Below are 25559 nucleotides of genomic sequence, written 5' to 3' on the forward strand. Positions count from 1 at the left end.
CTATAACCAGTCCCTCCAAATGCTCACATAACGATTTATAACAAATTACTACACTACCTATCAAAAGTTATTCCGTTATTATACTTCTTCTGTGTACATCCGTATGCTGCACAAACCGGCATGTTTGAAAATATAAGTGAGATTAAATAAAAATGCCACCAGCAATAAAGAACGACAACGTGGATGCAGCATCTCCCAGGTTTGTTTTGAGTGTACTCAGAACGACGGCTGCGCGGGAAAGGGGAAACAAAGACTAAGCTAAGTGGCTTCAACATTTTTACGTCATGCAGCCTCCTGTTTCCAATCGAACTTCCTGGGCTCTGTGCAGAGTCTGGGCGGGGCCTCTGCGCAAATTTGTGGGCAAGGTACGTAAGTAGCCATTAGTGTGACAGCAGGGCGTGAGCATGCGCGGTGGCTACCAGTCCTGTGTGTATGGAGGGAGGGGGCACTACTACCTTCTCGCCTTGCGGGTGCAGGTGAGTTGCAGCCTTGTCCTTCCCTTTGTTCCGGGCTTGGAGTGGTTTTCTTGCATGCTTGATTAGCAGCAGAGGCTGGGACTTGTCATTGTTCTTGTCCTCGCAAAACACTGTTGTTATTTAGCATTCTTGGAAGAAATATTTGTTTGGTTTTTTTTTTTTTTTGCAAAGCCACTTAATGCATTACTTTGGCAATCCGCGCCGTTATCGCAGTGCAGGCATGCATGTGAATCTGGTGTGCAGCATGCAGAGGGGTAAGTGGGTTCAGAAGGGGCTTCTCTCAGATCTAATGCCAGTCCTTGCATTTTGCCAGAGGGATTCTCCTGGAGCTCCAGGAGCTGAGAGGCTGGTCTGGGGATGTGCATTTTGCTCGATGCAGACACACAGGTGTGTGTATACATGCATCTCTTCTCTCAGCTGTTTCTGCCTTTTGTTTATTTATTTATTTATTTATTAGGATTTATTCATATGAGCCAACTTTTCATAAATTTGGGGGGTGCTAAGTCCAGTGAAAATAACCCCTCCCTGAATACATAGGTGGAGTTTTCTCAATAATTGGGGGTGCTGAAGCACCCACAGAGTCGACTCCTATGGATTTATTTACCGCCGTTTTGAAGGACTTCACTCAAGGTGGTGTACAATATATAGACTACATTTGCAAAATACCCACCTTCTGGAGATCCACAAAAATATTTTAATTGGCATGGGAGCCTCTAATATATTGTGCGCCATATACAGTGAGCACATCAGCAAACTCCTTAACCACGATTTAGTCTTGAGAACAAGGGTAAATATCACTAAATCCTGTTTGACTACACTTTATCATCACATTGGATTTATTATTATTATTAGCATTTGTATAGCACTACCAGACGCACGCAGCGCTGAACACCTGATACAAAGAGACAGTCCCTGCTCAAAAGAGCTTACAATCTAAATAATACAGACAGACAAGACAGTTACGGGTGAGGGAAGTAATGGGTGAGAAGGAACAAGGGGAGGGCAACTGAGTAGTGGCTAGGAGCTAAAAAGCAGTAGTGAAAAGGTGGGTTTTCAGCATAGATTTGAAAACAGGTAGAGATGGAACTAGACGTATAGGTCCAGGAAGTCTATTCCAGGCATAAGGTGCCACGAGAGAAAAGGAGCGAAGCCTGGAGTTAGCAGTGGAGGAGAAGGGGGGTGACAAGAGAGATTTGTCCAGTGAGTGGAGTTCACGGGGAGGAATGTAGGGAGAGATGAGAGTGGAGAGGTAATGGGGGGGCTGCAGAGTGGATGCATTTAAAGGTCAAATGCAAAGTGACGCACATTGGGAAGAATAATTCAAATAATCTGAATCAGTTACCTGATGCTACGGTCCAAACCCAACAAAACGTTCTACATGTCATTGTAGACAATACACTGAAATCTTCTGCCCAGTGTACGGCAGCGGCCAAAAAAGCAAACAGGATGCTAGAAATTATTAGGATAGAGATGGGTAAATAAGACCAAGAATGTTATAATGCCTCTGAGTATTGACTTCAATTCTGATCACCATATCTCAAAAAAGATATAGTGGAATTAGAAAAATATCAAAGAACAGTGACCAAAATGATAAAGGGGATGAAACTCCTTTTAAATGAAGAAAGGCTACTCAGGTTAGGGTCTTCAGCTTAGAAGAGATGGCTGAGGGGGAATATGATTGATGTCTATAAAATCCTGTGTAGAACAGGTAAAAGTGAATTGATTTTTCACTGTTTCAAAAAAGTACAAAGACCAGGGGACATTCAATGAAATTATATGGAAATACTTTTAAAACAAATAGGAGGAACTCATTGCCAGAGGAAGTGGGGTTACCATACATCCGGTTTTACCTGGACATGTCCTCTTTTTGCCAGCCTGCCCATTTGTTTGGATTTGCAGACAAGCAGGCAGGCTGGCGAGCGGACGGACAGGTGGACCTGTGTGTCCTATCCTCCCCTTCTTACCTTAGTGTGGTGCCCTGGTGGTCTAGTGACCTCTTTGTGGCAGGACGGAGCCCCCTCTTTCCTATAAGGCGCATCTGCAGACTGTCTTGCTCCCAGTGCCATTTCAAAATGGCTGCAAAGAGTTCAAGCAGTGACCTCGCAAGACTTACGCAGAAGTCTTGCAAGGTTGCTGGAATGCTCCTCTTGAATGCTGTGACTCTCCAGTTGAGAAAACATTATGTTTCTTCCTGATAATTTTCTTTCCTTTAATCATACCAGACCAGTCCAGACTAATGGGTTGTGTCCATCTACCAGCGGAAGGAGACGGAGAAAATAGTTATAACTAAACCGCCCCTTAAGGGTATCGTGCAGCCTGGAATGTTCAGTATTTCGAATAGCCAAGCAATGGTGCTCTAAAGTCTAAAAGAAAACTCAGTTAAGACCAAACAGGCAAACTCTTGGAGCCAATAAGCAGAACCTCACTGTTCCTGCTTGGCCAAAGACAACTGCAACCTCCCCTCACAGTAAAGTAAGCGGGAGGGAATGGTCCATACTGAGCTTGCCCAAGCACATAGAGATCTATCCCTGAATCCAGGGAAAGAACTCCGTCATCCCAGGTAACAGGAGTCATACAGAGCTGGCACAACAAGTAGCAGGAGATTGAATAGAGAAGATGACGTAGGCAGTGCTGTAGGCCATACCACCGTACTGAAACGTCGTGGAACAGCCAGGGATAAGTAAAGAAAACTTGATAGACTTTAACAAGGGAGGGCATCTGGACTGGTCTGGTATGATTAAAGGAAAGAAAATTATCAGGTAAGAACATAATTTTTCCTTCCTTGTCATCTATACCAGATCAGTCCAGACTAATGGGATGTAGCAAAGCAGTTTCCCAAAGAGTGGAGCAGTGGCCTAGTAGTTAGGGTGGTGGACTTTGGTCCTGAGGAACTGAGTTCAATTCCCACCTCCGGCACAGGCAGCTCCTTGTGACTCTGGGCAAGTCACTTAACCCTCCATTGCCCCATGTAAGCCGCATTGAGCCTGCCGTGAGTGGGAAAGCGCGGGGTACAAATGTAACTTAAAAAAAAAAAAAAAAAGAGGGGAAGGGAGAAAAGAAGAATGCAGAAGGTTGAAAAATCAACAAAGCTATACACACAGCAAAAAACTGATCAGCAGAAAAGGATTTGAATATCTGAACCACAGGCTACCAAAATGGAACAGAGTTATACACTAGAAAAGGAATTGAAGCCATAGGGAGTAAAACAAACGTCCTGAGCAAAAGAAAAAGTATGTACCCCTGTCCCGGGAGTAGCAAAAGAAGCAGTAAAAGATACTCATGCCAAAGGACCCCCCTTGGAAGGGAGGCAACAGTCGTATCTGAGCAACAAGGAGAAGAACTGTCTCTCCTAGACCAGGATCTACTTTTTCGAACCCTGGCAGGACAAAGACTAACTCACAAACCTGCCGGTCTGCCCTGTGTACAAGATGAAGTGACCCTAACAAGTACTAGGAGTATGCAACCCCAAATAGTGCGCCACACTTCATAGAAGAAAAGAAGAAAGGCCCGGGAACCACCCAGACCTGCGCCTAGTGAGAGAATCAAACTACACAGAACAAGAAGAGACTCCAGAGTCGAGAGAACCAACTAACTGGAGTGCTAGTCTCTCCAGGAGAACCATGAAGAAAAGGGTAGCAGCATACTAGGGTACAACCATAGAAAGAGTACTCCTCAACCAGCTCACTCTGGATTTAGGGATGAAAGAACAGAGCCAAGAGAACAAAAGAAGACAAAAAGAAAGAGTCAAGAGTCACACTATGGAAAAAGACCCCCCAAGGTGCCAAGTAGCCACAAATGGAGCAGAGACGAATTCAAACTCCAGCAATGGAGAAGCTTCTCGTCAGCCACCAAGACGCTACGGCAAGCAAAGGTGCCACAGGAATGGTGGCTAACAGGAGACAAGACAGCCTTGTCTAGCAACCTAAACTGCAGTATGCCACAGCTGCCGAGAAGTTACTGTATCCAACCCGCAGAAAAGAGCTGGGATTGACCAACAAGGTGAAACAGTGCCCAACAGGCAAAGATGAAAATACACTCCACAGTCAGAGACTGAACTGTGCTCAAGGGACAGAAACAAAGCTGCGCTCATCAGGCAGACTAGGATCCATGCTCAACAAGAACAAACGCATTTGCACACAGAGCAAGCAAACTGAGCTACACACCACGGGCAGAGAAAGAGTTGCACACCTCTGGCAAAGATAGAAATGCATTGAACAAGCAGAGAAGAAGCCGAGAGTAACAGACAGAGGAACAGCAGTGCCCCACTGAAAGAGCTGGATGTTAGAGGTACCTGCAGAACTGAAGCTGCGGTAGCGATGGAACTGTGTATAAAATGCAGACGAGGAGCTGCTTTCCACACGCAAACAAGGAGCAGCGCTCCGGACGCCGGCAAGGAGCAGCGCTCCCTACGCAGATATGAAGCTGTGTAGCACCTGCAGTCACAGAGCTGTGTTCCACATACCACCCTGGAACTTCGCCCAATTTGCAAAGAAGAGTTGTGCTAAACACACAGAGATGGAGCTACACTCAACAGGCGGTGGAGCTGCGCTCTGCACGCAGACAGGGAGTTGCGTTCCATATGCAAAGAGACAGCTGCATGCCACACGCAGACAGGGAGTTGCGTTCCATATGCAAAGAGACAGCTGCATGCCACACGCAGACAGGGAGCTGCGTTCCATATGCAAAGAGACAGCCGCATGCCACACGCAGACAGGGAGCTGCGTTCCATATGCAAAGAGACAGCCGCATGCCACACGCAGACAGAGAGCTGCGTTCCATATGCAAAGAGACAGCCGCATGCCACACGCAGACGAAGCTGCGTTCCATATGCAAAGAGAGAGCTGCATGCCACAGACAGACAGGGAGCTGCGTTCCATATGCAAAGAGAGAGCTGCATGCCTCACATAGACAAGGAGCTGCATTCCATATGCAAAGAGTGAGCTGCATGCCACACAGACAGGGAGTTGCATTCCATATGCAAAGAGAGAGCTGCATGCCACACAGAGACAAGGAGTTGCATTCCATATGCAAAGAGAGAGCTGCATGCCACACAGAGACAAGGAGCTGCGTTCCACAGGCAAACACAGAGCCGTTTTCTACACACAGGACTGCGCCCCACACTGAGACCTGCAGAGAAAGAACTGCACTCAACATGTGACAATGGAGCTGCGTTCCAACATGCAGAGATGAAAGGTTGCAGTAGTAAAGGTTGATTTACTACTACTTATCATTTCTATAGCACTACTAGACGTATTCAGTGCTGTACATTTGAACATGAAGACCCTCAGGGGGAGGAATGCTGGCTTCAGCCTAACCCGTGGTAAGCCTTTCCTTGGCTGCGAGGTGCCCAGCTGTACTACTGGCTGCCTTTCAGGTGCTGTGGAGGACTTGCAGCTCATCTGCATATCTTTTACAGCCTTCTCCGGGGTGACTCCCAGGTCCACTCCGATCCACTCAGGGCCTCTGCTCTAGGTGGTGCGCGGGGCATTTTTCTCTTTAAATTTATTTTTCTCCCAGTTACTACTTATGGCTCCAGTACACTTTTTCTTCTTGGTACTGTCCCTTCCTAATTTGTTTCTCCATCTTAAACCACTGTACACTGCAGGAACACATTGTCCACCCTCTGTATTCATCATCTCACCATCTCTTTTTTCCTCTTCCTTTTTCTCAGCTCTCAACCTTCAACATTTCCTTCCTTCCATTCATCCATCTCCTTTCTATCTGAGTACATCTCGCCTTCGTCGCTATCGTCCTACCTCTCCTACTGTTCTCCATACTCTCTTACGCCTTCTCCTGCTCTCCACTGGGGACATTAATCCCAATCCTGGTCCTCCACATCAGCTCTCATCCTATTTGTGCAGGTCACACCGTGATATCGCCAATCTAATTTCTGTTCCTCTCCTTCCCCCTCCTTCCCTACCTTTCTCTTGCGCTCTGTGGAATGCCCACTTTGTAACAAACCTTCCTACATCCATGACCTCTTTATCTCTCGTACTCTCCATCTAACTGAAGCTTGGCTTTACCCTGAAGACTCTGCTTCAGTTGCGGCCCTATGCCACGGAGGTTATCTTTTCTCCCATACACCTCACCCGGTTGGCTGCAGAGGTGGTGTCGGGCTACTACTTTCACCCTCTTGTACATTTCAACCTCTTCTTCTACCTCAGTCTCACGGTTTTTCTTCCTTCGAAGTCCACTCCATCCGTCTATTTGCTCATCTGCCTCTCCGAGTAGCAGTCATTTATCGACCCCCTGATAAGTCCCTTTCTTCCTTTCTCACTGACTTTGATGCTTGGCTTTCCTTCTTTCTTGAACCTTCGTCTCCTTCCCTCATTCTTGGGGATTTTAACATTCATGCTAATGATCCCTCTGACTCTTATGATTCACAGTTTCTTGCTTTAACATCCTCTTTCAATCTTCAACTGTGCTCCACTGCCCCCACTCACCAGAACGGGCACTGTCTTGATCTTATCCTCTCCTCAAACTGCTCACTCTCCAGTTTCTGTGCCTCAACTCTTCCCCTCTCTGACCATCATCTGATAACTTTCACACTTAGATACTCTTGCTCCTCCCATTCCCCGTTCTGTAAAACGTACCAAACCCCAGCCTTGGCTGACCTCTAGAATCTGCTACCTTCATTCCTGTGCCCGCTCTGCCGAACGCCTTTGGCTGAAATCCCGTGCCCATGCTGACTTCATACATTTCAAATTCTTGCTGACCTCCTTCCAGTCTGCTCTTTTACTTGCCAAACAGGACTATTACATCCAGTTGACAAATTCTCTTGGCTCAAACCCTCAACGTCTCTTTGCCACACTGAACTCTCTCCTCAGTGCCTTCACCTCCAACCCCCACTTCACTTTCCCCCCAGACTCTGCCTGAGCTTTTTCATGATAAGGTTCACAAGATTAAACTTGAATTCTCAACCAGGTCACCTCCACCTCTCCTTCCCTTAGTCCATTCTCTCAATCCTCCAACCCCTGCCTCCTTTTCTTCCTTTTCTGAAATCACTGAAGAGGAAACTACACATCTTATTTCCTCCTCGAAACTAACTACCTGTTCCTCTGATCCTATTCCCACCCATCTACTTAACACTATCTCTCCTACTGTCATCCCTTTTATCTGTCATATCCTCAATCTTTCACTGTCCACTGCAACTGTTCCTGATGCCTTCAAACATGCTGTAGTCACACCACACCTTAAAAACCTTCATTGGACTCTACCTGTCCTTCCAACTATCGCCCCATCTCCCTCCTCCCTTTCCTATCCAAGATACTTGAACGTGCTGTTCACTGCCGTTGCCTTGACTTTCTTTCATCTCAAGCTATTCTTGATCCACTTCAATCTGGCTTTCGCCCCCTTCATTCAACTGAAGCAATGCTTGCTAAAGTATCCAATGATCTGTTCCTGGCCAGATCCAAAGGTCTCTATTCTATCCTCATCCTTCTCGATTTATCTGCTTTTGACACTGTTGATCACAGCCTACTCCTTGATACGCTGTCCTCACTTGGATTTCAGAGCTCTGTTCTTTCCTGGTTTTCTTCTTAACTCTCCCAGCGTACCTTTAGTGTATACTCTAGTGGATCCTCCTCTACTTCTAGCCCACTGTCAGTTGGTGTAACTCAGGGATCTGTCCTGAGACCTCTTCATTTCTCCATCTATACTTCTTCCCTCGGTACTCTGATCTCATCCCATGGTTTTCAGTATCATCTTTACGCTGATGACTCCCAGATCTACCTCTCCACACCAGAAAGCCGAAATCTAGGCCAAAGTATCAGCCTGCCTGTCTGACATTGCTGCCTGGATGTCTCAGCGCCATCTGAAACTAAACATGACCAAGACTGAGCTTCTCATCTTTCCCCCTAAACCAACCTCTCCTCCTCCCCCATTCTCTATTTCTGTGGATAACACTCTCATCTTTCCTGTCTCATCAGCTTGTAACCTTGGGGTCATCTTCGACTCCTCCCTCTCCTCTGCACATATTCAGCAGACTGCTAAAACCTGTCATTTGTTTCTCTATAATATCAGCAAAATTTGCCCATTCCTTTTTGAGCACACTACTAGAACCCTCATCCACACTCTTATCACCTCTCGCTTTGACTATTGCAACTTGCTTCTCACAGGTCTCCCACTTAGCCATCTCTCTCCCCTTCAATCTGTTCAAAATTCTGCTGCATGACTAATATTCCGCCAGGGTCGTTATGCTCATATTAGCCCTCTCCTCAAGTCCCTCACTGGCCTATCCGTTTCTGCATACATTTCAAACTCCTCTTATTGACCTATAAGTGCATTCACTCTGCAGCTCCTCAGTACCTCTCCACTCTCATCTCTCCCTACATTCTACTACTACTACTATTTAGCATTTTCCCCTGGGAACTCCATTCACTGGGTAAATCTCTCTTATCTGCACCCTTCTCCTCCACTGCTAACTCCAGACTCCGTTCCTTTTGTCTTGCTGCACAATATGCCTGGAATAGACTTCCTGAGCCGGTATGTCAAGCTCCATCTCTGGCTGTCTTCAAATCTAAGCTAAAAGCCCACCTTTTTGATGCTGCTTTTAACTCCTAACCCTTATTCACTTCTTCAGAACCCTTATTTTATCATCCTCACTTTAATATTCCCTTATCTCTTGTTTGTCCTGTTTGTCTGTCCTAATTAGATTGTAAGCTCTGTCGAGCAGGGACTGTCTCTTCATGTTCAAGTGTACAGCGCTGTGTACATCTAGTAGCGCTTTAGAAATGATAAGTAGTAGTAGCAGCCCCTGCTCGACAGAGCTTATAATCTAATTAGGACAGACAAACAGGACAAATAAGGGAAAAGGACAAAGCGTAGCAAGATTCCAGAATCCCAAAGAACAGCAAGATTCTATGCAGAATCCCAAAGAGTAGCAAGATTCCGGAATCCCAAAGACTGGTACTACTTATCATTTCTATAACGCTACTAGACATACGCAGTGCTGTACACTTGAACATGAAGAGACAGTCCCTGTTCAACAGAGCTTACAATCTAATTAGCATTTCTTCGTGGTTGCCAGGAAGTTGCAGCTCAGTTAAAGGAAGAGACATATGGAGCCTCATATTGCAGAAGGCTGAAAGTTACAACTTAGCCAGCTGTACATTTTCAAATTAAAAATATAATGAGTTAACTATTGAAATCACTGAAATTGTAGATGGTTAACTGTTTATATGATAGCTACACTTAAGCCCCTGACATGCCCTAATGCTTCCCAAGCTGGTCAACCCTGTCCCAACCCCCGTATGCATAGTAAGCCAGGAAATGAAATCCAAAGGTTATCTGTGGATTGACCTGTGCTTCTCTCTCTCTCTCTGCAGTATTACAAAAAACATTTACACCATCGAACTGATATTAAACAGTAAGACTTTGTTTCCAATATAACTCTTTACCATTTTATATCCCTAATGGAAACCCACCTCCACTGACCCAAAGAAGTGATCTTGTCTCTAGGAATCTAATCATAGCTAGATCTAGGTAGTCCAAAAGAAAAGTATAGCTTGCAGTTTCACCATTGACTCTTAATTTCTGCATCAGCTCTCACTACGTGCATGAGTTTGAATCTTTGCCTTCTGGATGGAGTCAGTCCAGAGGGCAGCTACAAAATTGGTCGGTGGTCTCTGTCGTAAAACGTATGGGGACAGACTTAAGGCTCTCACTGTATATACTTTGGAAGAAAGGCGGGAGAGAGGGGATATGATAGAGACATTTAAATACCTCTAGGGCATTAATGTACAGAAGCCTCTTTCAAATGAAGGAAAACTCTGGAATGAGAGGGCATAGGATGAAGTTAAGAGGTTATAGGCTCAGGAGTAATCTAAGTAAATCATTTTTCATGGAATCGCCTCCCGGTGGAGGTGGTGGAGACCAGGACTGTGTCTGAATTTAAGAAAGCGTGGGACAGATAATATGGGAGGCAGTGCCGTAGTGAGGGCGGCTGACACCCGGGGCGGGGTGCAGCACGGCGCCCCCCCCCCCTTGGCACGCACCCTTCCCCCTCCGGAGCACATTCTTACATGAATTAGGAAGCGAGGGGCGGGCGAGAGGGCCGATCCGCCCCCAAGTGCACGTCGCTGGGAGCTGCGTCGGCTCTGCTGGTTCCTTGCTCTCTCTGCAGGAAGTAACCTGTTCCGGGGCAGAGGGAGCAGAGAACCAGCGGAGCCGACACCCCCCCCCCCCCCCCCAGCAGCGTGCACCCAGGGCGGAGCGCCCCACCGCTCTCCCCTTCCTACGCCACTGGTGGGAGGAAGAGATAGTGATTGCTGTTTGGCTCTTATCTGCCATCTATGTATCTCTTCCTGCACGTTCCAGGCTATGATTTATTTATTTATTTGCATTTTGCTCACACCTTTTTCATTAGTAGCTCAAGCTGAGTTACTTTCAGGTACACTGGATATTTCTCTGTCCCAGGAGGGCTTACAATCTAAGTTTGTACCTGAGGCAATGGAGGGTTAAGTGACTTGCCCAAGATCACAAGGAGCAACAGTGGGATTTGAACCGGCCACCTCTGGATTGCAAGACCGGTGCTCTAACCACTAGGCCACTCCTCCACATGATGTTAGTTCCTAGGATTTAGACTGCTCCATCCCTCATGGGTTCCATTACAAACTGCTGGAGTAGTTCCCCCTAGAGAATCCAGGATCTCCCTACTTCTAAAAGACCCTGCAGTACGTGGCTACTCAAATGGTCAGTGGTCTCCGTTATATAACGTATGGGGACAGACTTATACATCTCAGTATGTACACTCTGGAAGAAAGGTGGGAAGGGGGAGACATGAAAGAGAAATTGAAATATCTCCATGATACATACGCAGGGGAGGCGAGTCTCTTTTCAGTTGTAAGAAAACTCAAGCATGAGAGGGCATTGGATGAATTTAAAGGTTTTTAGGTTCAGGAGTAACCATAACGCTTTTTTTTCGGAAAGGATGGTGGATGCGTGGTATGGCCTCCCAGTGGAGGTGGCGGAGACCAGGATTGTATTTGAATTGAAGAAAGTGTGGGACAGGCACTTTGGATATCTTAGGGAGAGGAAGAGACAGTAGATGGTATGGATGGGCAGACTGGATAGGCCATATGGCCTTTATCCTGTGATGCTTCTACATGTGTTCTTGAAAACTTACATAGTACATCATTTTTGGATTTTTATTAATGACTAATCTCTTCCTTCCCAAAAGATGGTGTGAAGAACCTGGGCTGGAACAGTATACAACAATATATAAATCTTGTTTTCCTCACAGGAAGGGCCAGGCATGGAGGAGCTGGGCTTGGGGCAAGAGTTCCACACCTGGCAGCAGTTCAGCACCTTCTTTGATAACTGGAGTGAAAAACACAAGGTGCTGTTCATCATCGCCAGCTTGAAGCCCCTCACGTCCTTCCGGCAGAACCCCGTGGACTACATCACCAACCTTCCCAAGACCCTCCGCTTCCGCTTTGTACGGCTGATATGTAAACACAGTGGCACCTACGTGGGACAGAGTACAGTCCGCCGGAACCAGCAGTAAGTCACCAGGCAACGCCGCGGGCCTGCCTCTTCCCAACCCTCCCTAAAACCTCTCAACAGTGCATTCTGGGGGTCTCTCAGACTAAGATTGAACTCCAGTAATCCAGGAGATATATCGAGAGGAAAATGATGAGAAGCCACAACTTTTTCTAAAGGGTTGAAAGAGGATAACACATCAGTGGAGTGATTCACAGCTGCTTGTACATAGGGGTAAAGTGTGGTTTAGGGCAGTGACTCCCAAACCTGGTCCTAGAGGCACCCTTGCTAGTCATTTTCAGGATGTCCACCATGAATATTCACGAGAGTAATTTGCATGCAATGAAGGCAGTGGATGCAAATCTCTCTCATGCATATTCATTGTGGATATCCTGAAAACCTTACTGGCTTGGGGTGCCCCCAGGACCAGGTTTGGAAACCACTGGTTAGGGGTTAGAACAGAACATAAAATGAATTTGACTTTAGCACAAATTCTTTCGGGGGCAGTGTTTCCAATGGGTTAGTTTCTTGCATATGAACAGGAAGGGGATTCATCCTATAGTATTTTGAATACGAATGTCGTGACCTTAAAACTAATCCGCCAAGTGATAGAAAGCCAGGGGAATTGCATTAATATTGGGGTGATGTGTGAATATAGCGTGAAGTCCCTGAGATCGAATGGGCTGTGGCATTTTTGAGCCACCTGAAGGGCTCGAAGAGACTTTTCTAAAAATAAGGCATTGCAGTAGACGATCATGGAAAGGCAAAAACGAACAGTGTAAACATTTTCAGCACTAAGAAAGTCATGTGAGTTTCTTAAACATTTTAATTTTTAAAAAACTATATTTTTTGACAAAACATTTTTTAAATGTGCTTTTGTAGAAAGGGTGGTATCTGAAGTTACACCCAAATATTTCACTCACTCACAATAGGAATGTCACGACCATCAAAAGTGAAAATACAGGGAGAACTGGTGGATTCTCACTCTTTCCTTCTGGTTATAAGAAGGCTTATCTAAGCTTGAGAGCCATTGTCCATTGTGGATGTTTACCTTTGTACTTCACCGCTTTTGCATAGTTGATCTACCGATGCTATAAAGAACACCAGGAAGCCAACAATAGTATATATATAAAATCTATTTCCTTTTTTTCAAAATGTATTTACGAATTTATTCAAGATATTCAAACTTGTACAGAAATAGAATTGAATTTTTTGTTCTTCTGTTATTTTACATGATTTTATGATGTTGTTTGTTTTAGTGTGTTCTGACCTTTATGAATATTTCTTGTAACTCGCTTAGATTTTTATAGATGATGTGGGATAGAAATTTAAATAAATAAATAACATAAATAAAAACTGGGGTATAAGGTCAGATTAAACAAAATAAAGTATCCAAATTAGCCAGCTCTAGTTCTCAACTAAGGAATCCAATATGAAAAAGGAGAAATCAATAGGAAAACGCTTTATAAAGAGTGGCCTAGTGGTTAGGGTGGTGGACTTTGGTCCTGGGGAACTGAGGAACTGAGTTCGATTCCCACTTCAGGCACAGGCAGCTCCTTGTGACTCTGGGCAAGTCACTTAACCCTCCATTGCCCCATGTAAGCCGCATTGAGCCTGCCATGAGTGGGAAAGCGCGGGGTACAAATATAAAAAATAAAATAAATAAAGACAAGCTCACACAGTAGTAGATTAAAGAGAAAAAGACTACACCACCTAACTCATTTCCTGACCCCAGGGAGCCACCCCAGAAGCGTTCTTAGTAGCCAAAAAGGTGATTAGATGTGTAAGATCCCAAAAAAACATATCTAGAAGCCCAATAGACAATAATACACTTACATGGAAATGTAAGATAGAAAGTAGCCCCCGGGTGGAGAGCCTCATCTCCCAACTTAGAGGAGGCTTTCTTTATAGTCTTCTAAGGAGTAGATACCATTAAATAGTTTTATGGTTTCTGTCTGGAACGGTGGTGCTGAAAAAAAACATTGTTACCTAGCCCAGCCACTATCAGTCCAGACAGATATTTGCCCACCATCCAATAACAGAGATTTTGCTACCTCCTTAGGTAAAAGCTCTTCCTAATTTGTCTCCCCTTATGCCATTTTAAGCCTAATGCAGCTTGTCTTGTACCTAGCGGAGATGGAATTAATTGGTAATATGTTCTCCTTATAGCCACCCCCTTTACCGTATGTTTTATTTTTTTTTTAAATTGCAGACGTGAGAAGATCGACTGTCTGGCTTCAATCACTCTACGGCTTGGCCCCAAGAAGGACCGTCTGGTGGTCATCGAGGCGAAACTGGAGCATAACCATAAGCTGTCAGAGGTGGAGTTCTCACGTTACTTCAAGAGGCAGCAGTTAGAGGCCAGCCTTGGACTTCCCATTCGCATTACTAATAGCATCTCCAAGCGTTTTCTGGCGCCCGAAGTGGTCTGGAACCTGGAATACTACAGCAAGGCTAAGGACCAGGGCATGTGTGAGCTGCTTCGGGAATTCGACAGACTCTTCAAGAGTGACCCAGAAGCCAAGGTGAAGCTGGTGTTCCAGGAGGACGTGGCAGTCCTCAACAGCATCTTCTTGTCTACGTCACACATGAGAAACCTGGTCCAGCGCTTCCCTAGGCTCCTATACATGGACAAAGTATGCTGTGTAGCTGAAGAGTTTGAACTGTACACTGTACTCTGCCAAGATGCAAATGGTCGGGGACGAGAATGTGCCTATTGTGTGTCCAGGAAGGGAACGCCTGACTTGGTTGTCTTCATTATGGCCTCATTGGTACAAAGCGTCTCTGCTATCAAATTCAAAGTCAAGTGTGTCACGGTGGGATCCAACATCACCGACATAGACTGTGTGGAGGAGGTTCTACCATGCAGCCGAGTACAGACGTGTAGGACCCAAGTTTTAGAGACCCTCTACAGGAAAGCAGAAGACCTTGGGATACCAAAACTTGACCAAATCAAGAACTTGTTGCACAATATGGCCTATGCAAATTCCCCAAAGATCTACAGTCAATACCTGAGTGACCTAGAGGATGTGTGTCCGTTGAACTTTCTGCAGTACTACCTGGAGACCTGGCATGAAAACAAAGGTACATGGGTTGAGTGCTGGGCATTTGAGAGAAAAAGGGAGTGCCCATTTTGGACCACATTAATTGCCACTTCCAGAAGCTAAATTCCACCCTGGTTTGGCCCTTGACCCTCCCTACATGTGTGCGTGGCTTGTTTGATCTCCAAGCACTGAAGATTGAGTTGGCTTCTTGGAACAAAGAGAAGGTATCCATGTTGTACCATTCAGTCTGTTCTCCCGAGTCAGCCAGACTCATAGAGGAAGAGATGAATCTTGCCAAGCATGGGATCTATGACCTGAAGGAGAAGGAAGAAGGTTTTCTGCTGGAAGGTGGCATTTGCTCTTTCGTTGTCGACCATGATGTGACTTCATGTACTTGCGCCATCTACACATCTAGACTGTTGCCTTGCCGGCATCTGTTCTCCACGCGCCTCTGGACCGGGCAGCCTCTCTTTGATGCTGGCTTGATAGATACTGAATCTTGCTCAAAGAGCTCAGACAGCACAGACAATTCCTAACAAACGTTTTAGCAGGTAGAACCTAATATTTGTTGATACCTTAGGTAACAACAGCCTATGTGGGGGGGTGGGGGGGAACTGTTCTTAAATTACACACTCCTCTGTACATGTGTGATTTTCAGCTTTTGGAAGACTTTGGGATTTTGCTTTATGGATCACATTTGATTTCTTTATGACCCATGAGTTATGGCTACTACTAGGAGTGGTGAAGGCCTCTATGAGGTTGGAAACCAAGATTCTCATAGCACTTAACCTAGGCCTTTCCTTTCAAGGAAGTTGACGTCTCTCACTTTGGTGGGCCTGCCATGACAATGTCAATGATCAGTTTGCTATGACTGTACAGAAATGCCATGTTTTGTGGGAGATGGGTCAACTCATTTGTACAAAAGGTACTGGATCAGGGATGGCCCACGTCTGTAAGCAGGTTGACCTCATTCCAAACTGGAGTCACTCCCTTGTCACTTTAAAGGTCTCAAGATAGCATAAGAGGGTCTGACTCTGCGAGTGCTTCTGAACCCTCTCCTGAAGGCATGCCGAAATAGGTTTTCAAGATAACCACAATGAGTATACAAGAGAGAAATCTGTATGCAATGGGTTTCCGCCGTTCCGGGCTCTTCTGGCCTGGGACCAGACAGCACCTCTGTGCAGATAAGGCTTCCCTCTGCCTAACACTGCTTCCATTTATTTATTTTTCTTCTTTCATTGTGGCTTATAATGTCTTCACCTGGTGCCTAAAGGGAACAAGAAAGTGAGGGAGGGAGAAAAGAATGGCAAAAGAGGGAACAATCGGGACCCCCTCACAGGCAGGATAACCCAGATGACTCTGGTTATTCTGTACAGCCGATTGTGGATCCATCCTTTGGACCTCTGTGCTCCACTAGGTGGACCAGTTCTCCAGCTGGGCCCAGGAGCCTTCATCAGACCAGCCCTGCACTACATGGAGCATCCATCACTGTCTGTGGGAGACAGAAAACATAAGGTTGCTAGAGTTGCACAATGCCTTTATTGGCTGGATCTTGCAACTCATTAGGCTCTGTCTCCATATGCTGGTTTGATGGCCATAACCCCATCAGTTCTGGACTGGTCTGGTGGACGAAAAGGAAATGCAGATTTATCTCATGTGCATTCATTGTGGTAATCCTGAAAAACTGACTGGCTATGTGCCTCCAGGAAAGGTTAGAGAGGGTTGTCTTGGAATATGGAGATGCTTGGAATCAAATTCAAAGTAGTCCAACATGGGTGGGCAGCCACAGTCCTCAAGGGGCCACCACACATTTAGGTTTTCAAAATTCCTCAATGAATGTGCAGGCGATTGATTTGCATGTACTGCGTCCATTGTATGCAAATCAATCTCCTGCACATTCACTGTGGAAATCTTAAAAACCTAACTGGGTGGTGGCCCACGAGGACCATGGTTGTTCACCCGTCTCAGATGTAGTACAAATCTCTTATGGACCTTCAACATTTGCCATGGCTGGATTTGAATTTGATCACATCCATTGTCCTACTTGTTCCCTTTTCTTCTTCCAAGACCGGGAGTCCATTTTTCTGTCTTTTGTATTTATCGAGCTGGCAAGGGAGTATCTTTTAAGGTCAGAGTTTGTCACAACTTTTCTAAGGTCCAAAAAACTCTTCAGGAAGCAAGAAAAAGTCTAGCCTAGTGATTTACAACAAACAGGGGTGGAAGCAAGACCAAGTCCAAATGACCAGCCCAAACAGGAAGTAAGAGCATCAAAGCAAGTTTATTGGGACCCAGCACGGCCCGTGTTTCGGCAACAAGCCTTCCTCAGGGGTCTAAAAACATAAAATTTGACTTGTACATGAGATCAACCTGTGCAAAGTTAGATTTGTAAGCCCTCCAGGGACAGGAACAAACCTCTGAAACCTACATGTAACCTATCTTGAGGTACAGGACCATACCTCCGAGACCTGAAAACGGGGTGAACAAAATCCAAGATGCTGAGAAGAGAGACAGATCCTAATGCTCACCAACTTTTTCTAGAAATAATTGGAGGACAGATCCTGGATATCCCATCTCTATTCACCAGCTCATTGTAGTGCTGTGTCTTTTGTGAGTAAAGACAGGTGTTCGCTTGGTTGAAGATGTGACATCCTTCAGCCAGAGGAGGGCTTTTTTTCTTTCCTGTCAGGCAAGCGTTTACAAAGGCTCAAGATGTAGACATTTTTGCCAGCAGGGGAGTACCGATCAATACTAGGGATGAGCACCCAGAATTATTATTTTTTTTTGCGGGGGTTTTTTTTCAGTTGGAAACAAATGTTGTTCACAGTGCATACTGTGTGCACTCTTATCAGCAGCCAATGCCTGTCCATCCCTACACAGTATTATAACATTTTCTGTTATTTATAAATGCAACCAGCCAAGTGATAACACCCATTCAGAAGGTCCTGGGGAGAGCACTGAGATGCTTGGTCTTGGTCTTATTCTTACTGCACCTCCCCCCCTTTTTTTTTTTCTTTTTGTTGAAAGGGAGGGGGAATCTTCTCCAAAAAGAAACAGGGGAGGATATTTGAACTCCTCCTAGTCTAGCCTTAAAGGGTCACTTCCAGAACTGAAAGTCGGGTGTCTTCTCAGTGACTCCTCTCCCCATTTGGAGCTGCTACAGTATTTCAGAAGGGCAGCTTTGCTGTGTACTTGTCCACCACTGTACTACACAACATGGGGTGGATGATTATTTATTATTTAGGGGAGGGGTATTATTTTTATTGGCATCACCATATTGGGACAGACCAAATGTCCGTCAAATCCAGTATCCTGTATCCAACAGTGGCCAATCCAGGTCACAGATACCTTACAAGATCCCAAAAGAGTAAAAACAGATTTTATGCTGCTTATCCTAGAAATACTGTAAAAAGGATTAGGCGTTCTACTTATTAAGTTATCAAAACTCAACCACCAAAAACAAAAAGTAGAAAATAGATAAGTGTGTGTCACATAGTATGATATAACTTAAATTTTTGGGGATGTCTCATAGATAATAGTTTGGCTGTATGTTATGACAAAATATTTTTGTCTGGCAGCCGTAGCAGTTTTTAATCATTGACTACCCCCTCCATCCAAAATATGATAAATAGTAATAAAGATGAATATCATATAAAAAGTACTTAGAGCACACACTTATAATGGTATCCTAGAAATAAGCAGTGGATTTTCCCATCTTAATAATGGCTTATGGACTTTTCTTTTAGGAAATTATCCAAAACCGTTTTTAAACCCTGCTAAGCTAACTGCTTTTACCCCATTCTCTGGCAAGGAATTCCAGAGTTTAATTACATGTTGAGTGAATAAATATTTTCTCCAGTTTGTTTTAAATTTACTACTTAGTAGCTTCATTGCCTGCCTTCTAATCCTTGTATTTTTGGAAAGAGTATCTTGAAAACTGGGTAAGATCGATGTGTTGTAAGGACCAGGTTGAGAACACCCACCTTAGAAGAAAGAGAGTGTAGCTTAGTTCAGGGGTTCTTAACCCAGTCCTTGGGACACAGCAAGCCAGTCTGATTTTCAAGATACCCCTTTTGAATATGCACAAAGTAAATTTGCAATGCACTACCTCCATTGTATCTCATGAATATTCATTGTGGGATTCCTGAAAACCCAACTGGCTGGGTGTGTCCTGAAGACTGGGTTGAGAACCCCTGGTGTAGTTCAGTGATTCCCAAATCAGTCCTGGGGAACCCCGTGCAGTCAGGTTTTCAGGATTTCCACAATGAATATTCATGAGAGAGGTTTTTGCAAGTCTATGTTATACATATTTATGGTGAGTATCCTGACTGGCTGGGTTAGTTACCCCTGTACTAATGCATAGTGTGCTATTATGTCATGCATATGGGAATAAATGGGCCATGCCTGCAGATAGCGTGGGCTAATGCTATTAGCATACACTACATGTTAGTAAAAGGAGACCTAAGAGGCATTTCAAGCACAGAAGCAGGCTGCATGGGATCATATGAGTGAAGAGTTACCACACTACAGGAAGGAGGGAAAACATGGAGGAGAAGGGGCTGCTGAAGCTAGCTTCACTGATCTACCAGCTTCAAGAGGGATGTTTGGTTAATTTTGCAGGCAGTCACCCATTAGAGCTGTAACGTGAGTAACTGGAGCTTTCAACCTGAAGAGCCAATAACTCTACATGCAGTCCTGCTTTTAAACTTCCATCCCAAAGCAGTGTGGGATTTGCAGTGCCTGATCCTGCCCATTGATGTCAGTGCTGCAAGTCCCATAATTCACCAGGATAGGGTGGTCAGAAATCCAGGACTGCTCCTAATCTTCAGCTTAGCGTCTCTGAGTATGTAGTGCTACTTGATGGGTGGGGAGTGGGTGAATGCAGAAGAGAGAGAGCAGTCGAACAGCAAAATAGGTTGCAGAGCGGCCAAGTTAACCCGATTCCTTGGAAAGATTGTAGACCAGTCCTAGATGTTTGACAACCCTGTCCTGGTGCATTATGGGACCTGTAGTACTGTGGCTATGGATTGACTCAGAGACCAGAACTTCCACATTGCGCCAAAAAAAAAAGGCGCCCTTCTGGAACTGGGAAACTTTGTAGCTCTGTATTTCATATAGAACTGATGATGAACAATGTTTTTATTTAATCTCAATTATATTTTAAAACTTGCCAGTTTGTGCAGCATATGGATGTACACAGAGGAAGTAAAAGAACAGAATAACTTTTCATAGGTAGACTAGTAATTTGTTTTAAATTGCAATCAGTGTGTCATTTGGAGGGGCTGGTTATAGGGTCACCCAGCATGTGTTATATTCATGTAAAGATTTTTTTATCCTGGTAAAGGACCACTGAAACAGACATCATATTATGAGAGTCAGGTGCTCAACATTCAGAGTTTCTATCTATTTATTTATTTTCTTATTTATGGCAGTTATATCCCACATTAAACATGAATTACATTGAAACCTGGGAACATTTAAAATCTTATTTTTTTTCCTGTGTCTAGATCAAAAGAGAAAGATAGTTTGTGGGAACTTGCTCCTTCTGTTTTGTGGAATGCAGTGGTATATTATAAAAATGTACTTAATATTGTTTATTACTACTATTTAAAAGAAAGATATTAAATAATGAGGGCAGAGCTATCTTCATGCAGAAATCCAGAGTCGGTCTAAATGTGCCAACATTTTCCAGTTCTGTGATATATATTTATTTCTTCTTCAAGTCAGTTTTCAACAGCATTTTCTCAATTATTACCCAAATGCAAACACAATTATAATGCTAATTAATAAGTTTTGGATGTTACTGAATTCTATTCTGTCTCACGTATTTCCAGTTTTGGCACAGTATGAGTCATCACAAGAACAAAATATTAAAAAAAAACAATAGACTGCTTTATAGCCCATTTAGTTATGTTTTAACAAATGAGAGATCTCCATGAAAAAATATTTATTTTCATTATTTTGACTTATGAAAACCACTTGTCCCTGAAATATGGTCAAAACAGAATAATCCATTTGTACAAAAGAGATGAGGCGAAAATGTGATTCCATGTGCCCCAATGAAAGGAGAGTTTAATTTTACTTCCAATCATTATAACACCAGGGTTCCCAGGGCAAATCACAGCAACAGTTAAGATGAACCCATCAGTAAACAGAATAGCCTCACTGAAATTTGGCCATGTATTACTGTATTATATAGAACAGTGCAGAAAACTGAGCACAAACACAGCCTTTATTAGTGCTGTTTCCACCAGCTACAATAGTTTTTGAAGCTGTTTTTATTTCATATTTTTTATGTACATATGGGACGCTTTCAAAATAAATTAAAAAGCTATCAAGTAAAAATAAGGTGTCAAATAAGTAAAAATAAAAAAATATTTTGCCCTCCACTTTTTAGGCACTGCCTATCCAACTGGAACAGCTTTTGACTTTTCACAGATGGACCAGGCATAGCCAGTCCCTTATTTCTAATAATCTTTTACTATTGCTTTCAATAGCGTTTGTTATTGTTTTGGGTGTACTTGTGATTCCGCTTACTGGCTTCAACCCATATAATGGTCTACATAGTCTCGTGCCGTCTCCCGTTCTCAATCTAATCTCATTGGTTCACTTCTAGCCAGGCTCGAGGCCTAGGCTGTGCGCGCGACGGGGGCGTTCTCATCTCCCATAGGCGAACCGCAGTGGCTACCCTCAACCAGTCCCGGTCGGCGGTCGCTTCGCCTCCTATGTCTGCCTAGTTTGTCCCGATCCCACCCCCCCCCCCCCACCTCTGACGCCACTTCCTTCTTTCGGCTGGTCCTGCTCCCCCTCCCACCGGAAACAGGAAATCGCGTCAAAGGAGGCGTGTCAAGACAGGGTCGGGGTCGCTGCTGGCAAGCTGGGACTGGATTTACGCCGGCAACAGCAGAGACAAGTTTAAATGTAAGACTCGAAGGGAGGGTTGAGAATAAGGAGGGAGCGGCGCGGGATGCTGGGCCAGAGAGAGGGGGAGGTACTGTTTCCTTCAATGTGTGTGAAGAGGGGGGTGGACTGGTGGTGGCAAAGTTGGTCGAGCCCTGTCCCCTCTCCCCCTAAATCTATTATCTTGCAGGTACGTTTATGCGCTTAGGTTGGAAACTTGTGCGCACAGATTATAGCCTAATAGTTATTAGGCACTAATTACAGTTAATTGGCACTAATTTACCTTAGTTGTAAATCTGTAACTGGATGGACCGTACAGTTCTCTGCCGTCATCTACTATGTTACTGTGAGGCATATTTTCAAAGCACTTAGCCTTCCAAAGTTCCATAGGTTTCAGGCAGAGTGCTTTGAAAATGTGCCTCTGTGTAACCTTAGTATGTCGTGTCTTTAGCATGCATTTATTAGGGGGTGTGGATATGGAAGGGGCAGGCAGGTCAGGGGTGTGCCAGCACTTAGGCATGGGGACAGGTCCCGCAGGGATTGGGTAGGAATGGGGACAGGGATGAATTTTGTCTCCATGTCATTCCCTACTTTGAAGCCTATTGATGAACTGGGGACCATTGTCTTTGTTTGAGTGATGGAGACAACATATTTTGATTTTTTGGAAAAACAAGCAAGCATGCTGGCCTCAACTAGCGACATTTGCATGGGGGATCCTGTACATTCCTGCTACCAGCATATCTTCTATTGCAGGGAGGTCCGTGGAAGACAGGAGAACTACCTGAATCCTGAGATGATTTATTCATCCACAGATTGAAAAATCATAACAGTGCTTCATAGGGCATATTTCTCCCCCGCTAGGGCATACAGAGCGGGTTGTACTTTGTACCCCTGGACATTTTAACAGGGTGGATTAGGATTCCTTTAGGTAGTAGAAGTCAGCTATTGTTGGGTTGGAAGAGTAGAGGGTGGTGATGGGATTATTATAGTTACTCATTGTTATTATTGTTTTCTATTTGTAATTTATACACAACAGTTACAGTATATTGTTCCTTTTTATACTTTAATAAAAAGATTTAATTATGAAATCATAAGCGTTCAAGGCTCCTGCAGATGAGGACAGAGCCTGCTGGGATGGGATGGGGACAGAACTGGTGGGGACGAAGATGGAGCCCGCAGGGACAGGATGGGGACAGAGACAAAACCTGATGGGATGGGAACTGATACAGAACCTGCAGGGCCAGGGACAAACTTTGTCCCCGTGTCATTCTTTATTAGGCACTAAAAGTTATAGAATATCGTCAGTTATGCATGGCATTTATACCAGTCTTTGACAAGGCGTAAGTACTTGTGACTAAAGATGTGAACACAAGGCTGTATTTTAGTGCCTAACTTTAGACAACCTTTATAAAATTATCCTATTAGTTCTTACAGCCTTGGGTGAGTTACTTAACCCTATTACTTCTGTTATAAACTTAAAGGCTGGGGCAGTAAGATTGCATTAGATCTTTGTACCGATGGCTTAGTGCGGAGGTTCTGAACCCCGTCCTCAGGGCACACCCATCCAGTCATGTTTTCAAGATATCCACAATGAATATGCATGCACTCTTTCCATGGTGATATGCAGATTTGTCTCATGCATATTCATTGTGGACATCCTGAAAACCTGGCTGGCTGTTACCTGAGGACTGGATTGAGAAGCACTGGCTTCCTAACCAAGCCTGATGTCAAAGGTCTGTGTGCTGATGTAGTTAAGAAATTGTATGCGAATAGACCTGAGCTGGCCTGAGTGGGCATGCACAGCTCTATGCTAACAGCAGCTAGAGCTTGCAGCCAGGTCTGAGCACAGATGGTTAGAGCAGCGGACTGAGAACCAAGAGAGCCTGGTTCAAATCTCCCTGTGGCTCCTTGTGATCTTGGGCAAGGCACTTATCCTCCATTGCCTCAGATATAAATTTAGATAGTGAGAGCACTAGGGAGAGGGAAAATACATACCTGAATGTAGCTCACCTTGGAAAAAAAGGTGTGAGCTAAATGCTTAGAAAAATCTGCACCTGTGCTGGAATGCTATCTGAGCATAAAATGTTTGCATTACCTATATTTATAAGCAGAATATCATTTCAACTTGTTCATACACTACTGTGCAACTCCAGGTGTCGCTACAGTTGTGCTCAGACCTGTGTACAGCTCAACCCGCAGTTAAAGCTGAATATTGTGACAGCAGAAGAAAGAGCACACCTCCCCTGGGAATTTCCCCTCGCATTTTCATGCTAAGCAAGTTGTGCACATCGTTTACAGAATAGCGCTGGGTGCAAGTGCCAAGTGTAGAATGAGGGGGTATTTATGTTGCCAAAATATGCAAATAGTATGTGCTGATTATTTGTTATTGCTTCTGTCCTTGTGGTGTTCTGAGAACAGGCCTGCACGGCTCTGATGGAGGAACGGATGGAGCAGAGGAAATTCCAAAGCTGGGAGGACCTCTGCGTCTTCCTGGATGTCTGGTGTGAGGAGAAGAAGGTGAAGTTAACCATCCTTCAGTCCGAGGCCTTGACTGAGGAGGATGTCCAGAAATACCCAGGAGGCACTGAACGGGCATTGGCCTTGAAGTACAGCAGCATGCACCTGGGCTGCAGCAGCTGCATTAGGTACAGCTACCAATTCCAGTTTAATGAGTAGAAAAATAACCGTGAAACTCTCTTGTTCATAGGGCGAGAGACCAGGAAGCTTTTAGAAAACACAGACGTGGTCTCTACCTGTCATCATAAATTATACAAGACGCGTCTCATCTGCCCATCTTTTCCTACCTACGATAGAAATAGAAGATAGACATGGTCAAACCCACAGGTGTAGGCTACTGTTCTTCATCCAGGTTGATTCCCAAGGAGTGAGGGTCTCATCTACTGTGCTAGGAGCCAGTTCTTGAGCCTTTTCATCTTTAGGGCTAGTACCATGTCTCTTTCCTTTCTGAATAGTAAAACTTGGTGATATGCCAGCTTCTTGAGTCTTTTGTATCAAAAGTAAAATCCAAGAGCATCAATGACCATCCGTGGCCAAGAGAGCAGTATGAAATGGAAATGCCTCTGAAAGAAACACAGTCACACTCCAGTAAAGTTTGCTGTATGAGCAATTATTGGCTTATGCATTCGCAAAGAAGTTTAGGGAAACCATTTGATGTGAGTTATCATCCATGATAATAGATTGACTCTGATGCTTGATGTGTTGGTGGTGATGATATGATTCTATTGTTGAGATTGAAGGTGTGGTGGCGGTCAAGGTTGAAGCAGTTGTGATGGTGAGGAGTCTGGTGTTGAGATTGAGGCAGTGGCAGATAGGAGAACTGACAAATCATGTGGCCGAGGACATAGTCTAGCTGCCACTCATAGAGCAATGACAACTTGTGAGAGAGAGCTACTATTCCCCAAAGGCTGGCCAGGTTGTTGTGGGCTAATTTCTAGAAATTCTTGGAGACCTAGAAACTGAAAGCCAGATATTGAAACTTTTGGATCATTAGAAAGCTTGATGGTTAGACATGAGAAGGATAGGGTGCAGGGTGTGAATTTAACAGAAGATCTTGTACACTAATTTACCCAAGATGGTGGCGGTACAGAGGAGGAAGATGTGTCTGTGATGACTGCCTTAAGTTGGTGGTGGTATGAATATC

General features: G+C 44.6%; 2 protein-coding genes across 2 annotated transcripts in view; both read left to right on the plus strand.

Annotated features, from left to right (window-relative positions):
• The first annotated feature begins 411 nt into the window (after positions 1 to 411).
• On the plus strand, positions 412 to 16913 carry LOC115466470 (uncharacterized protein ZSWIM9-like). The gene is given in 4 exon segments (XM_030197714.1): positions 412 to 476; positions 11719 to 11978; positions 14170 to 15089; positions 15092 to 16913. Coding segments are annotated over 3 exon segments (1614 nt in total). The 5' UTR covers positions 412 to 476; positions 11719 to 11730; the 3' UTR covers positions 15538 to 16913.
• Positions 16914 to 21844: 4931 nt separating this feature from the next.
• The window catches only part of LOC115464593, a 40357-nt gene continuing 36642 nt past the window's right edge, over positions 21845 to 25559 (plus strand). Inside the window, exons 1-2 of the mRNA XM_030194956.1 lie at positions 21845 to 21919; positions 24317 to 24543. Of these exons, the coding sequence (XP_030050816.1) occupies positions 24332 to 24543 (212 nt within the window). The 5' untranslated portion in view covers positions 21845 to 21919; positions 24317 to 24331. The remainder of the gene's footprint in view (positions 21920 to 24316; positions 24544 to 25559) is intronic.

This window comes from Microcaecilia unicolor, chromosome 3, assembly GCF_901765095.1.
Source record: "Microcaecilia unicolor chromosome 3, aMicUni1.1, whole genome shotgun sequence".
NCBI classification, from domain to species: domain Eukaryota; kingdom Metazoa; phylum Chordata; class Amphibia; order Gymnophiona; family Siphonopidae; genus Microcaecilia; species Microcaecilia unicolor.